General features: G+C 37.0%; 2 protein-coding genes across 3 annotated transcripts in view; one reads left to right on the forward strand and one right to left on the reverse strand.

Annotated features, from left to right (window-relative positions):
* The window catches only part of CNOT8 (CCR4-NOT transcription complex subunit 8), a 102,984-nt gene extending 92,685 nt beyond the window's left edge, over positions 1-10,299 (forward strand). Inside the window, exon 6 of the mRNA XM_077137497.1 lies at positions 10,091-10,299. Within this exon, the coding sequence (XP_076993612.1) occupies positions 10,091-10,096 (6 nt within the window). The 3' untranslated portion in view covers positions 10,097-10,299. The remainder of the gene's footprint in view (positions 1-10,090) is intronic.
* GEMIN5 (gem nuclear organelle associated protein 5) overlaps positions 1-15,807 on the reverse strand; it is a 44,721-nt gene extending 28,914 nt beyond the window's left edge. The window contains exons 1-12 of one of the 2 annotated variants that reach the window (XM_077137486.1): positions 15,499-15,807; positions 14,545-14,705; positions 13,648-13,829; positions 10,139-10,290; positions 9,800-9,916; positions 8,202-8,334; positions 7,110-7,275; positions 6,038-6,250; positions 4,956-5,041; positions 3,182-3,264; positions 2,150-2,286; positions 79-152 (exon numbers count right to left, since the gene is read on the reverse strand). In XM_077137486.1, coding sequence (XP_076993601.1) covers positions 79-152; positions 2,150-2,286; positions 3,182-3,264; positions 4,956-5,041; positions 6,038-6,250; positions 7,110-7,275; positions 8,202-8,334; positions 9,800-9,916; positions 10,139-10,290; positions 13,648-13,829; positions 14,545-14,705; positions 15,499-15,658 — 1,664 coding nt within the window. In that variant the 5' untranslated portion in view covers positions 15,659-15,807. Of the gene's footprint in view, positions 1-78; positions 153-2,149; positions 2,287-3,181; positions 3,265-4,955; positions 5,042-6,037; positions 6,251-7,109; positions 7,276-8,201; positions 8,335-9,799; positions 9,920-10,138; positions 10,291-13,647; positions 13,830-14,544; positions 14,706-15,498 lie in introns of both variants that reach the window. The other variant, XM_077137485.1, reaches the window with a different exon arrangement.
* Between the last annotated feature and the right edge of the window lie 680 nt (positions 15,808-16,487).

The following is a 16,487-nucleotide window of genomic DNA, read 5'->3' on the forward strand; positions in this document are numbered from 1 at the left end:
TCAGTATGTGATCAAATGTATGTGTAGTTGTGAAGTTTTTTTTTTTAAGAACTTTTATTTAAAGAAACAAACACATACCCATCTTCATTGCCAAGAGCCATGATTTTGCCATCTGCTTTCCAGCTGATCTCTGTATGTACTGGCAATTTGTACTAGAAAGCAAAACAAAACAATTTTCACTACAAACATTTGCTTTTCTCTCCATATAGCTTGCAAATCAATGATGACAGCATGAGAAAAAAAATCCCTCGAGTTTAAAAATGTTCTAATTCTACAACCACCATTCTTGGAAATCCACATAATTAGTCAAAGAATTAATAAGAACAGTATTCTAATTATAAGTTCCTGATTGGGATAAAAAAGGAGAGGTCAGAAGTACTAAAATGTCTACAATGTTTAACCTTGTTCAATGAACTACATTAAAATAATTTTTTTTTATCCCACAATAAAAAATGAGTAATGGTCTCATCAACGAAAGCTATACACATTCTTCTTATCTCTTCTAAAAGTTTCCTTTCCAGGATCATCCTTTTCTACCTCTGAATGCTGGTGTTTCCCAGGATGTCTGGGTGTTTTTCTTTTCAAAAATTTTTTTCCCTTTAATTAAAGAAGTTGTGGGCAGAACAACCATTCATAAAACACAGGATTTTCAAACACATTCCCATCACCAACACCTGGCATCGGTATGGAACATATAATTGATGGTAGCACATTTTTCTAATTGTGTTATTAACTGTAGTTCATTAACTGTAGTCATATTCAGATATATATTTCAGTGCTGTTAACTGTATTCACAATGTTGTGCTACCACTACCACCAGCCATTACCAAAACATGCTCATCCTTTCAATTTTAAGCCTCAACTTCCCATTTCCTATCCCCACCCTAATTCCTAATAACCTATATTCTAGATTCGACATATGAGTTTGCTTATTCTAATTGTTTTATTTCAGTGAGATCATATAATATCTCACTGGCTTATTTCTCTCAACTTGATGTCTTCAAAGTTCATCCATGTTGTTGCATCAGACTCCATTCCTTTTTATAGCTGAAAATACTCCATTGTACATTTATACAACATTTTATATATCCATTCATCTATTGATGGACACTTGGGTTGTTTCCATTTTTGGCAACTGTGAATAATGCCACCATGAACATTGGTGTGCAAATATCTGTTTGAGTCCCTGCTTTCAATTCTTTTGGGTATATACCAAGTTAGTGGGATTGCCGGGTCACATGGTATTTCTATACTTAGCTTTCTGAGGATGCTATTCTTTTCTTACTCATCTCTTTAGTCCACAGCTTCACCACCTATCATTTATGTGCAAGGGGATTCCACATGACTATTTCCAGCCCAGTCTCTTCCTCTTAACTTCTGATCCATATACTTGTCACTAAACTAAAAACTCTATGGAAAGGAACAGGAGTTTTTTCTCTTTTATTACACTGCCAAATGTTAATGTTCAGATAACATTTAAGACAATGAAAGAACGTAATAAAAAATTCTGTTTATGAATTCAATGTGATTTTTATGCTAGTCATACAAAAATGAGCAATGATATAAAATATATTCTTTTGAAAGGGTAGGGATATGTCAACAATTATGGTTTGACTTCAAAAAACAATTCTGGCATAGAGAAACCTTGATAGAAAGGTAAAGCAAATGCAATTAGACATGGGAATATGGATAAATATGTATTATTATTGTAGTTTTATGTAAATCAAATTATTTGAATTGAAAAACCAGAAACAAAACCACAATTCTGTCTTGAGCAAAACTCCTTGTACAACTCCATTTGGATACCTAACATTATGAAGTTATTTTTACTAAGTTGTCACTTTGGAGGAAGTGGCTGGCCTGAAAAAGATGCTTTACATCCAAGACCTGAAAGTTTAATCAACTGTTATTGCAATTCAGCCAAACCTTTTTGATGTTGTTAAGCTCTCTGCTTTACTCAAGGATAAAGAAACCTAAGGCATGTGCTGTATATAACTCATAAATTTATGACAGCCTTTTTAAAAAATCCAAGAAATGTGACTGAGCATGCTGGATATCTCCAATAATGGCATTTATTCTGCAAGACGGGAAATGTAGAGAAATCTATGATGCAAAGGTAAAAAGAAGGCTTTAGACCACAAGAACTCACTTTGACTGAATTGGTGTCCCTGATGAGTTTGTTGATGTCAAAGGCCTCTCCACTAAGCTTCCAGGGGTTATGCTGTAAGACAATCCCTTCCCCTCCACAGCTGTATAAAGTAAGGGAAGGTCTGTCTCCTTCTCCTCCTATACAAGTCAACAAAAGGAAGTGTATCAGTTTTGTACTTCACCAGCTCAACTACTTGTTGCTACAGAATGACCAAGTCATACTATGAGTTGTTAAAAGAAAACTATATATTTGAAACATTTTACTGTTCTTTACATGGAACAGTTTTTGGAAGAAGTAAAAGTATGCTGATTCTACATTAACTTCTATGGTGTAACAAATCTGCTTAAAAAAACATTCTTCTAGTATTTAAAACAGTAGAAGCGCCAACACTGGGATCTGAATACATACATATATTCTCATCGCAAAGCTTTTATCTTGACAATCTATAAAAATGGTTAAAGAAAGTATATCAGAGACTTTTGCTGAACACACTCATTTTAGAGGGTACTTTGAAAAACCTACCACTTTAGGGCAAAGGAAAAAAAGACAGGGCTGAGAGACTAGAAGAGGGAAAAGAACAAAATATAATCAAAGGCAAGAAGAGATCATTTCAGAAACTGTAAGTTTTCTTTAATTGTTAGTGAAAAGACATGATCATTACTCTATTAATACTGTGGACTAACATTCTAATTCTGATAAAATGAAAAAGTGATTGCAAGTGGTAGTGAAAAATACCGGAAAGGTTATCAGGACCCAGAATGAGATAACTACAAGCACAATGAGAAAATTCAGCTCCAAGAGGAGAAACAATGTTTTAGAGTTTGGGGAGGTTTATGATGAATGCTTTCTTCCAGGAATTCTCACTTACTACCTGCCACTACTGCCTTCATGGAGCCTTGGGACATAGAAACTCATATAAGGAAAAATGATTCTAGATTATCTACATGACTCTTTCCAGCTTTACTATCTTTGGATTAAACTGTAAGAAAGCGAATACCCTCACGTTTGTTACAGGATGGCTCAGATACTTACCCAATGACATAGGGGGTACTGGTGGTCCCCAGGCTAAAGTGTACACAGTCTTCTTATGGTATGTGCTAGAAATCTGAGGAGGTCTTGGTGGGGGTGGAGGGTTGGGGGAAGGACAAAAAAATAATTTAAAAAAGCACAGTGGAACCAAGGCTATCTTTTACTAAAAGGTCTTTATTACAAATTCAATTGCTGATACTAGAGAAAAATACTTCACCAACAGTCTTTTCCACATAGTTGAATGTCAAGATGGCAGCACTTAAAGAACAGGGTATGTAATGATATCTACTACCAAAATAAGTCCCAAGTATACTTTGCCCAGAAAAATAAATGTTACCCCCACCCATCTTTCCAGTTTGCAACAATTTCCCTCATCTCTTCCTCTGAACTGTCCACTTTGATTAAGTATCAAATATTCTAATATTACTGTTGTTACATAGGTGCATAAAGTACTGCTATGCATATATTATCACCTTCTGGATGTAGCCATCACATATTCAAGTAAAAAACTAAAAGTCATTTAGACTTAGCTTGTGACATGAACATCAGGTTTTTAAGCTAAGACAAGATTTTAGGGTAGACAGGTTTTCAAGGTTTTGATTTTGTTGTTTTAAAGAAAACTTGCTATTAAAAGAGTAATTTCTATGGTTGTTATGGTGATAAATGATATACGATATGTCAATAAAGTTTAGCTTCTGGGGGGAAAAGGCAGAACTATTATAATTTACAGTTATTCTAAACAATGGACCAACATTTCTTTGGATAAGGAAGCAGAATCTGCAGTTCTGGTTGAATTCTTAACAATGTATCTATAGCAATATCCTTATTCCTATTATGTGCCTTTTTTAGTGTTAGTTTGAATATTTAGCTTATAATAATCAGAAGATGTTAATTTAACAGAACCAGCAATTTTATGACCACATGGAGCTATTTAAATTGCTGTGCAACTCTTTTCCTAAATATCTCTTTGAAATAGTGTTGCTGTCTTTTTAAAATGAGAATTAAAAAAGGAGAAAATTAGTTCCATTATACAGGGCCTATGTAAGCACTTTATGTCCAAAATGTAAAATATTCTATGAAACCAAAATTACATATTTGGTGTCTTCAAACTGAAAAGGCAATGTTATAAAAAGAAAAGAGTGGGGGTCCTATTCTGGATTTAGAGACTAAAAAGACAAAACAATGTGTGACCCATGACTGAATACTAAACTAAACAAACTGGCTGGGAAAAACATTTTTGGCTCAACTGAGAAAATCTGAGTATGGACTGGATATTCTAACAATTATGAAGCTACTGTTAGTTTTCTTAAGAGAGATTCTGATAGTGTGGTTACACAGGAGGCTGTCCTTATTCTTAGAATTGTTACGAGGAAAGATGTGTCATGATGTCCAAATCTTAGTTTCATGTAAAACAGGTAAAGTGAGGGACATGCACATATAATCAGATAAAGGATACGTGGCAAGAAGTTAACTGTTGAATCTAGATGGAAAGTGTGCTTTCTATTAGTCTTTCAACTTTTATGTATGCCTGAAATCTTTTTTTTTTTAAAAATACTTGGGGGAAAAGAAAAGCGAATGGCTTATTTTGGTGGTTCCCAAAGGTCACATGGGCTAAATCAAAACCATCTGGAAAAAAAAAAAAAAATACAAGTTCTGAGCCCTAACCACAGAGCTGGAATCCTATTTTAAAAAAGCTTCCCAGGAATTCTGATGCATATTCAGGTTTATGAACTCAAAATTAAATTCATTACTGACACTTTGGCTAACCATTTCTTACTTGTTGGAATAGGTGTCATACAATCCCACTTTTCCGTCATCAGTTCCAAAAGCCAAGCAACCTTCCTTGGTTGGATGCCAGCACAGCTATAAAAAAAGGTGTTCCCAAATAAGAATATATGAAAGGAGGGTACATTATTTTAAGGAATTCTCAAATTAACTTTCAAGTATCCAAATGGGAAGATTTTGGTTCTTAATTTCTTCTAATTTCAAAGGTAACAAATTCTCATCATTTAAAAGAAACAAAGAAGCATGAAAAACAAAGTAAAAGTCACTTGTAACTGCACCATACATTGCAATTTTGTACCTCTCTTTCCAGACATTTTTTTGTGAATAAACTTAGCTATAAGCAATATAAAAAAACAAGAATGGGTTAAAACACTTCAACAACAAATGATATATCCATGATACACAGGTAAGCATGAAAGATTTCTGAATGATTTATAAAATTATTTTATTTATGGTTAACAAAATTGAAAAGCTCTATCACAAACTGCCAACAGTGGTTCCCTGGGTTATGAAAGTGAATCAATGGAGTCCAGGTTAGGGTAGGAAAAAAATTTTGCTCTTGACGTTTCTGCATTGTTTGGTTTTCTTTTTAAAACCACAAACATCAATTGCTGTTAGATTAGAAAGCCACAACAGGGATATCATTTTGGAGAAAAAAAAAATGGTAGATATGGTTTGTAACCTTATCTCATGTTTTATAATCTGCAATTTTAATGAATCATTAACATCTCTCCACACCAAAGTCCTACACTGTCATTTTTAATACACTAATACCATTCTAATATTTGTTCATATCACAATTTAATGGATTTAATGTATCTTCTATGAAGGCATTCAGGATATTTCTAATTTTGTACTATCCGATAATATGGTGACTTGAACAAAGTCTTTAAAAATTTAAACCCCGAATTTCTGGAAAATGGGTTTGATCAGAGAGTATTCTACTTTTTTAGTTTCTAACTTTATCTTAAATACCTTTGAGGACATTTTGATTCCCAATAGAGTTCATTCAGTGAGCAGGTTTTCTTTACAACATTAATTATTTAATTAAAAAAAAGTTCAAAGCATCCTTACCGCTGTAACTTTGGACTTGACACCCTGCCAAAAATTTTTCATGTCATAGTTGCTCTTCATGGAGAGTGTATTCCATACACGAATCATGCCATCCCCAACACCTATAGCCAAACAGCCTAAGTCCACAGGAGAGAAAGCCAGACTGTAGGCAAACCCACCAAGGGAAGGCAGGGTCCAGCAGCATTCCAGGGTGGCCATGTCCCAACACTTTACCTGAAAAGATTAAGAGTAAGGACTTGAATTCAGAGTCATGCAATTAATAAACCAAAACCCAGGTCTCCCATTTCCCAGAGTTCAATGCCCTTTCCATTCTACTATCACAGCATTAGTAATCTCTCATTGGGTAAACTCTAAATAAGGATGAAGACATCCCAGGACCATGGAAAAATAAAAGAAAAAATAAAATACCTTATACTCAGGAGAAAAGGAGTGAGTGATAAATTTTCAGTTGTCAATTGTTTAATGGAAGGGCTTGGGGAAAACAAAGTCTATCAAATAAGCCTAGCATAACTGTAAAACAATAAAGGCACAAATTCTTTTTAAAAATTGTTACTGTGGTAACATGTATAAAACATAACATTTCCCATTTTAACTACTTTCAAGTATACAAGTCACTGGTGTTAATTCACAATGTTATATTACAATCACTATCATCCATTACCAAAAAGGGCATAGATTCTATAGATTAATCCTTTCTTAGAGATTTCACCATGAGCAGATGATTCTGTTTCCTGAACTACAGATCAGGATATTTGAAAGCCAAAGCATGATTATCTCACATATCCTTCCCTGCAAACATCTACTCTTCTTTATCATGTCTGCTTTAGCAAAAAAGCGCATTAGAGGTTCCTTACATTTCCCCTACTTCTATACTGTTGTTGTATTTAGCCCTGATCAGTTAATAGCAACTCTGAAATTGGAACCCAGGGAAGGGTGGGGTGGGGGTGGGGGGTTGCCTGTGTGTGTGTGGGGGATGTTGGGGAGTACTGATGGGTGGTTTGAAAAAGTCCTCTCATCTGACACTAGCTGTAAACCACTACTGTATAGTTCTAAACCCAAATAAGCAACTCACATCTCTGTCCATTGATGTAGAAATTAACAGCTGTTTGTTGTCCTCAGTTTGTAAAGGACATAAATTAAACACAATTCTTGAATGATTCTGCCCTTCTGATGAAGCGCTAAAGAGGGTATATTTTCGTCTCCAAGACTGGGTGAGATCCCATAGTAGTAGTTCTCCTCTGTGAAAGAAAATCATGAGTATTAGTTCCCTGTCACAAGCAATCTGAAAACAAAAATAATTGGTGAGTCAGAGTCTGGGCCTTTAGGTGCAAAAAAATTTGTTAATGTTCCTTTAAGGAAAAAGATTGCATATTCTGAAATATGCACAAAATATCTCTGGAAGAGCACATATACATGCAAACCAATAATTGCCTTTAGGGAGGGCAACCAGCTAGCTAAGGAAGTCAAGAGGTAGGAAGGAGACTTACATGCTTTCACTACTTCTGAATCATGAGAATGTACTGGACAATTTCGTAAGTAGATATTTAAGAGCTTCAAGTATAAAATGTCACCTTAACTTGCAGAGGTCATCACAAAAGGCTTTAAGACATAATTTCTATTTTCTTGGGAGTGGGAATAGGGCCATGGTTAACATTTTGTGGGTATGTCTACATGCTTTACCTGTACTACCTCTTTTAAAGCAGGGACCTTGTCAGTGAAATTCACTTATTATCCCCAGCATTAGAAACAGGTACCCAATAAAATTTGGTTAATGAATGACATTAACCACTCTAAGAAATAGGAAATACTATAACTTTTATACATGAAATGACTTTATACATGAAATGACTGCTGCTCAGAAAGTGAACGTTCTTGCTTATTATGAATACACAGCAGCTAAGTAACGGACTGATACTGAAAATCGTTTCTGCCTAACTTCAGCACTCTTAACTACTGGACTATTCTTATTTGATCTTTTCACACCTCTGTCAGGACACAGCTCAGTAATTAGTACCATACTTTTTCCATTACAAATGGCCCATCACAATACAAGCCTTGGCCATTGCTTTGTCCATCTTCTGTGTCTATATAAAGAAGCCTAGGAGCCCCTGAGGCCAAATGGAAAACAAAGTATATCAGAGAAACATGTCCAAAAAACACTTACCCAAAACAGCTGGACACCAGCTGTGTTGGCTGATCACTGGGCCAATGGAGTGTCAACCACAGGCGTTCTTTAACAGTTGGGTCCATACCTCCTCCTCTTCTCTTGAGAAAGGGCAATTTCAAAATCATCACCCCTGCAAATTTTAAGAGGGTCAGTGGGCACTCAAGACAGTGAAACTACATGCACGAAGTCAGCAGTTTACAATACACAGTTTGTGATCTAAAAATTTACTTGTTAATTTGGTTATTTAGAGTTCAGACTTCATTTCCCCATTATTACAAATAGTGCTTAATACTAGCCTAGCTATATTTAGGTCTAAAAAACTTTTATAGGCTATCTTGGCAACCTGAACATTTTGAGGATATTGCTTTTCCAAGAAAATAAGTTCCCAACTGGAACTGAGAACCCAGGTGGTAACACAACCGAAGATTCCCCAAAGTTGCAAGACAGAAGGTGGGATTCTTCTTCTAATTGGCAAGAAATCTAATAAAGGGTCAAAACCTGGAAGTCAACACATTGTGGCAATCTACTAACCCCTGAGAGTCTACTGACCAGTGGTTCTTAATCCCTATTATGCATCAAAACCACAGGTGGAGCTTATAATACATATGCCCGAGCCCAACTCCTAGAGATTCTGATTTAGTAGATCTGAGGGAGGCCCAGGAACCTAAATTTTTCAAGAATGCCTCAGCTGATGTTGATGTACAACTAGACATGAAGACTGCTGTACTAAGACATCCATAAATTTAGAGGTAACCCTTCTGGAGGGATTCCTAGCTTGATGTTGTCTCCACTTGGAGTTTCAGCTGCTAATATGTACAAAAGCAGTTCACAAACCATAAAAAAAAAAAAATTCTGTTTTCCAATGTTATATTACTAATTATCATTGATTAAGCCCTAACTATATGCCAAGCCCTGGGCTACTTGCTTTACATATACTAATGCATTTGGTAAAAAATGATACAATTTTGGTGGTTTAAAATATAGTAGAGAAAAAAATACAGCAGAGAAAGAGAAGACTGCTGTAAAAAGAAAGGCTAGATTTTTATTATAAAGGTAACATCCACTCTGATGGGAGTTTTTCTTTATTTATAAACTTAAGGTATAAGTTCTATTCAAAGAGAGAAGCTTGGGGAGGCTGATAAACTGATTTCTTCATAGTTTGGATAAACTAAGCTTTTCCATTTAATTTATGTTTCTATGCCTGCTGCATATTATTTGTTCTGTGTTTGTTCATTATAAGCTCTAATACTAGAGATCTTTTCCATTCTTCTGTCCCAGCCCTTGCAAGCTCCTCTTCTAATAATATACATCTAACCCCCCCAGGTCAAACAGTGATCCTTCTATAAAGTAGAGATCCTTATCTTCTCCTAGAACTCATCAAAAGCTCTTATCTTCACTGCTGAACCCAGAAGTTCAGAGCACAGATAATTCTAGCCCAGGCTAAATTGGGGAAAGAACTTCCTGACTAGAAAAGTATGTATTTGTTTTCCAGATAGATAGCTAGATAATAGGTAACACACTCTTGGAGCCCAGGACAAGAAGCTTCTTCAACTGGACCAATATATCTTATTTCATAAAAGAAACTTCAATCTTACCTCGGCCTTTAGAGCAGCTCCATATTCGGATAGTCTGATCTTTGCTTCCAGTGGCTAAATAGCAGCCTTTTGTTACTGGAGTTTGCTTTATAATTTTCCCGTTGAGAATTTCAGGTTCTTCTAATACAGACATAATTTTGTTTTAATTTGCATCCAGCAAGCATTTATCAAAGAAAAGTTATTTTGCAAGGGTTCTCAATATTTAACTGTTTCCTTCATGGATATAATCTGTAAAACCTAATGTTGTTAAATATAATTCAAATGATAAATTCTATCCACTTTGTTCTCTAGGTCTAAAGTTCTCTAGGTCTACAGAACTCTCCCTTAAATCACCTCTACCTGAATTTTCCTCTTGATTTATGGATAAGCAATCTTCACCAGGAAGGGGACACCATGCTATGGAGTGGATTTCATCATCGTGGCCTCGAAGTCTGTGAATAACTTCTCCTTTCTTACTGATGTCAATTATAACCACTATGCCATCCTTGTACCTAAAAAAACAAAAAACAAAAAACAAGAGTTATAAATATTACTGAAAAATGAAAACAGAATAGTCTCTTTAAAAAATATTGTCTTAGAGCTACCATTCACGGTGTTAAAATTTAAAACAGAGAGATTCCGAACAGAGTCAAGAGGTTATCCTGGAGGTTATTCTTATGCATTAAGTAGATATCACCTTGTTATTCAAGACGTAATGGAGGTTGGAGGGAACTGCATGAAAATGTAGAGTTGTGTTCCAGTAACCAGGTTTCTTCATGATAACTGAATAATGATAAAGCTTTCACAATGTGACTGTGTGATTGTGAAAACCTTGTGTCTGATGCTCCTTTTATCTACCACCTTGTCAACAGATGAGCAGAACATATGGAATAAAAATAAATAATAGGGGGAACAAATGTTAAAATAAATTTAGTTTGAAATGATTAAAAAAAAGTTAGAATTCATTTGGGATGGGGAGAAGGGAAGAGGACAAGAAATTTTGTTTTATCCTTTTGCTAAAGTGCTCACTTCATGCTCCCTGGTTTTGTCAAAACCTCCCTACTATATGACCAAACTCCTGGCACTAAGTAATACTGTACATATGCTTGGAACACAGCTTAAATGCTTTTGTTCTAAGGGAACTAACAGAAGAATAGTGCTGATAGGGGTCCATCAATTCTAATTTAGAGTCAAATTTGTCCCTGTAAAAAAATCTTCTTTTTACAAGTTGTCCTAATTTACTAACTCTGATCCTAACAAAAACTGCAGAACTCTGTATTCTAGACCTGGATATTTCAAGGTATTATTTTATGAATTCAGATGAAATGGAGAAATTCTAATATTAGTATTTTAAAATGATAAATATTTTACACACATAAAAAAATTTTGTACCTACCATCTAGCTTAAGGAAAAAATAATTACCAATACAGTTAATCCCTCCCCAAATTCTCTCCCTCTCACTATTGTGAATGTTGTGTTATTATCATTCTTTGCCTTTGCATATATTCCTAAATAAGACAGAGAATTATTTTGTATATTTTTAAATAACATATAAATAGTACCAGCTTGCCTATTGTTCTGTAGTGTACTTCTTCCATTCTATTTGGAAGTCATCGATGTTGACACTTGTAACTCTAGTTCATGTTCAGTCATTATACAGTTGTATAGTATTCCACTGTATATCTGTTTATTTATCTCCATTTCCTTTGAAGGACTTCCACTTTTGCCATTACAAACAAAAAATGCTGCTGTTAATGTTCTTGTAAATGACTAAGACAATTTCAGGTTCAATGGCTAGTAATGGAATTGCCAGGATGTAAGATATGCACATCCTTGCTTTATTAGAAAGTGCAAAACAGTTCTCCAAAGTGGTTGAAAATATTTACATTTCCTACATTTTAGACTATTCTATAGGAAAAAACTCCATTTCAGCTTTATTGAAAAAAAAAGAAAGAAATTACAGAATATATCAATCCTTGAAGACATGGACTTAGAACATCACCAAGTTATGTAACCTAAGCTGTTTTGCTATTTCAGGCTAACTTTCAGGGAAAATCACTACCTTAAATATCTTCTAAAATCAAACCACTGTGATTCAAGACGCTGTATCTGATTATGACTCCTGCCTGGAAGGCCCTTCTCTTCTTGTGAATACCACCTGTTCTTTCAAGGCTAAGTCAGATTGAGTTCTTACCTGTTGATTTCTGCTTACAACTCTTTCTGCTCTTTCCCTTTAATATCCCTACTGCAACAATTCTCCCACTTCACAGAAACCTTCAATCCATTGACTCCTTGACATTTTCACTACCACTCACCCACACCTGTCTTTCCATCCAGCACAGATTCCATGGTCCATTATTATAATAATTTTCTTGAAAACACTCTTCCTTGTCCCTCTTCCCTCACAGGTATTTACTCCACAAAACCTCAAATCTGGTTGGATTCAACGATCTCTTTTCTCAATTAGCCTAAGTTGTTAGACTGACCACAATCCCTATGCTGTCACTCAACAGTGACTACCGGACCTACAATTTCTCTAATAAGTTCACTATTCCTTTCTCTGAGATAACTTTTCTCCCTATATCCAGTTCTATCTCCACCTTGAACCTGACTCTACCACTTTCACTAATTGCCACACTGAGAAAATCAGAAGCCATTAGAATTGAACACCATCTTCTTACCACCAGATCTACAAACCTACCTGCACCATTACCATAATGTCAGTTCTTTCTGCATGTATCTACAGCCAGTTCCCTTTTAACTTCTAAACAGCTTCATTCCTCCACTCATCACCTTTTACCCCTGCATAATCATTCTCTCTTCTGATTAACCTCCACCAGGATAAAAAAGATGCCACTGTCGTCTTCCAGTTAGACCCCTGGCCCCCTCCTCTGGCTTCATGCTGAACATTTTTTACAGTAAATACTGTGAAAAAGTTGTCTCCACGTGCATCTCTACCCCCGGTGTTTTGAACCGACTTCAATCAGACTTTCCCCTCCAACATTTTAGTGAAATTACTCACGTTGCTTTCAAACTAGAGGAACAGGCGTCTCTTTTTAATCAATTTATTTTTTAAATATAACATACAAACACGAACATTCTTACCATATGATCATTTCATTCTTGATACATAATCCATAACTCACAATATCATCACATAGTTGTATATTCATCATCATGAGCATTTCTTAGAACATTTGCATCAATTCAGAAAAAGATATAAAAAGGAAAAAGAAAAACATTCATACATATCATACCCGTTATGCCTCCCTTTCACTGATCACTTTCATTTCAATCTACTAAATTTATTTTAACATGTTTCCCCTATTATTTATTTATCTTTTATCCATATGTTTTACTCATCGGAGTAGACATCTTTGGGAGAGATGGTCACAGTATGTTGAGGGAAAGGGAGATGCCTACTCAGGCAGCTCACCTGAAACAAACTTAATAACAAGTCCCAATGATGGGATCATTTTTCCAATCTAGAGGAAGAGCTAATCACCAGAGAGTCAGATCTTAAGTCATCTGATGCTCAGAGAGTAAATGTTATATCCAAGGGCAAGGGTAGAGAGTGTAAAAGTTCAAAAAAGACATTTAGAAATTCACAGGAGGAATGAGATATGAAGAAGAATGAGGAAAGTACAGTATCAGGGAAACTAAGGAAACAAACAAAGAGAGGGAGTGGGACAGACAATAAGGATCTGGAAGTCACAGGAAATGATGCCAAGGGCTTGGTGGGGGGGACGACAGTAAGCACTTGCAAACAGGCTCCTTTGAGGAATAAACGGATGGGAGGAAGTAAAGCAAAGGTAAAATATGATCATAAACAAAAATAAACCATCAATATAAATGGCACAATACTCACCCAATGGCTACTAAATCTTCCTGATGAGGTGAACAAGTAAGGCAGAAAATTGTCCTGGGCTCTATAAAGAGGTGCTGGCTGTCATTTCTGTTAAGCCAGTAACAGATAACTACTCCTTTTTCATCCCCAGATACTATTAAGTCCTTTACTCGAGGAGACCAATGCAAGGCTGATATCGTATGCTTTAAAACAAACAAAAATGTCTTTGTTTCCCTTTTGCCAATGCTGAGTTTTTAACCCTTACTAAACATCATCACAATGCTAACACATTATAGATACTCAACAATACTTGTTAGTACTAGTTGTAGAGCAAGATTTATTAACAAATAATAGAAAAATGTAGGCTTTTAGGGAAGAATCATTTTTTCAAAAGACCCATTTCTTCCTTTAATAGCTTTTGTGCAAAATTTGTACTAAGATTAAGCAAGTCTTTTCCTTTCCTTTGTTTTCTCAAAAGGCAGGTACACCAATCATCTTGTTTAGAAATGAATTTTCTTGATTCATCAATGAACTATATAAGGGGTAAACAAACTTTTCTCTAAAAGACCAGATAAATATTTTAGGCTTTGTGTCTCCTCTGCCGTACATGGAAGCAGCTACAGATAATGCTTAAATGAATGAGTGTGGCCATGCCCTAATTGCTAAACTATTAGCAAAAACAGGCAACAGGGTAGCCTGCCAACCTCTGGTTTATATGCAGCTCCTTTCAAAATAGTTTTGAGATACATTACAATATACTGTTTTTTTTTCCTTTTTAAATATACTGCTTCTAATCTAATTAATAGATGCAATTATAGAAGCTACCTTGCACAGATGAGCTAGCAAATGTATAGCTGAAGCAAAAGAACTCCCAGCACAAATATAAAAGTGATCTGAGAAAACATTAAGCCATGTTACCTGATGGACTGCATGTTCTGCCACAACTGTTTTTGTCTCTACATTCCAGATTTTCACAGTCCCATCGTCGGAGCTGGTGGCACAGAGGCTGTATTGACCAGGGTGATGAGAAAACGTGAAGCCAGAGACTCTTTCGGTGTGTCCCACCAACTCCCCTATAACTTTAAGCAAAACCAAATGCCAGATTAATTAAAGCTTCTACCCAGGATTCCAGGTAGAATCATACTGGTTGGTGGGCAAGCAGATGCTATGGAGTTAGTTATTTCACGGTATAACAAAAAGATGTACAGACCCAATCAAAAACCCCAAGTTCTGGCACTGGCTCGGCCATGTGACTTTAGACGAGTCATTTTCTCTCTCTGAGCATCAGTCTTCTCAACTATAATATGATGCTGATATCCTTTGCTATGTCTAATTCAGAAGCTAAGGAGCACCTTCAAACGAAAAATGTGAAAGTGATTCTTATTTTGATCTGATCAGAGATCGTTTGGAATAAACTAAGTATGTGGCATGTCATATCCCAAGGCACAATTAAGACCTAGTTTGGAAGCTGAAAGCATCTGTTTCAACCTATTCATTTTACAGAAACGAAGATCACACAGTTGCATGTTCTTATTTAGGCCCTACAGCTGGAGGCAGACCCCCATACCCCAGAAATCTTCTAGGGGACCTGCGCATACACTAGGGAAGAGACGCCACAAATGTTATAAAAGCCTGGGACCATATAGGGCTAAACTCTAAGTAAGCGAGCGGTCCCACGTGCAAGGGCCAGCAGTCGGGACCTGTTGACCACAGTTCTATCTTGGACACCTGGACGCGACTCGGCTGAGTGATCGTGGTTAAACTGCTTCCCCTGTCTCGGCCTACCTCTAGGAAAATGGGTGTCTGGATGCCCACTCGGCGTCCCGGAGGAGCGCAGGAAGAGGAAGGCCCGGGCCCCGGGGAAGGGATTACCTCGAAATGGGGGCGTCCCAGGGCAAGTGCCCTGGCCCACGCGGACCAGAAAGACTGAGGTGCGCGCCGCGAAGCCAAAAAGGCCCCCGGGCACAGCATCGCTGCAGCGGGCGCAGTACCAGTTGGGAGAAGGCGGCAGAGTCCGCGGCTCCTGCCCCATGACCGGAGGCCGCCGGGACTGAAGGAGCAGCCGCCGAAGCTGTCTGCAGTCCCACGCCGTAGCCCGGAAGGGAGGCGGAGCGGGCTTGGAGCCCCGCCTCCTCAGTCTCGTCCCTACGGCGCGCTCCTAGGTCCACATCACACCACTCGCTACGCTCCCGCCTCCGCCTAAGGGCTGCGAAGGGCGGGGCTACGCCCGCTGTGATCTGCCAACTTAACCTAGTCTGCCTTCTGAGGGTCACCCCTCCCAGGGACTGAGGGGCTACTGCTGCCTGCTTCCGTACCCGGGGTTAGGCGTTCTCTCTTCTCACAGCAAAGATACATAATTAAGGGATTAAACTGATGGAGTCACATCCCCACACTGCTGATTTATTCTTCGAACCTGTTCAATCACCATTCTCATTCTCGCTTTAAATATTTTTTGATCGCTCAATATGAGGCCACTTGGCTAGCTTTGGAGGCTCTTTATATAAAGATTGTTAAGAGACCAATTAGCAAAACATAAAAGGATGAAGGAACCGTTTCGATAACTGGGTAGAAATTCTGACTCTGGGTTCTTAGTACTCAAAGATTAAAGAGAAGCAAGAATAGATTGATTCTTTTTATTTACTTGATTGAGTGCCAAGTTAGAAGGGAACTGTAAGTGGTAAGTTATTGTGGAGGAAAAGGAATAGAAGTTTTCTTTCAACTCAAAACATGCAGATTCTGTACTTAACACTCACCCACTCCTATATGGCTTGTTTGGATCTAGCACTCATGCATATATATCAAACCGAAACCTGAAATACCTATCGTTAATAGAGGACAAGCATAGATAGTAGGTAGGGGCA

This window comes from Tamandua tetradactyla, chromosome 20 (genome assembly GCF_023851605.1).
Source record: "Tamandua tetradactyla isolate mTamTet1 chromosome 20, mTamTet1.pri, whole genome shotgun sequence".
NCBI classification, from domain to species: domain Eukaryota; kingdom Metazoa; phylum Chordata; class Mammalia; order Pilosa; family Myrmecophagidae; genus Tamandua; species Tamandua tetradactyla.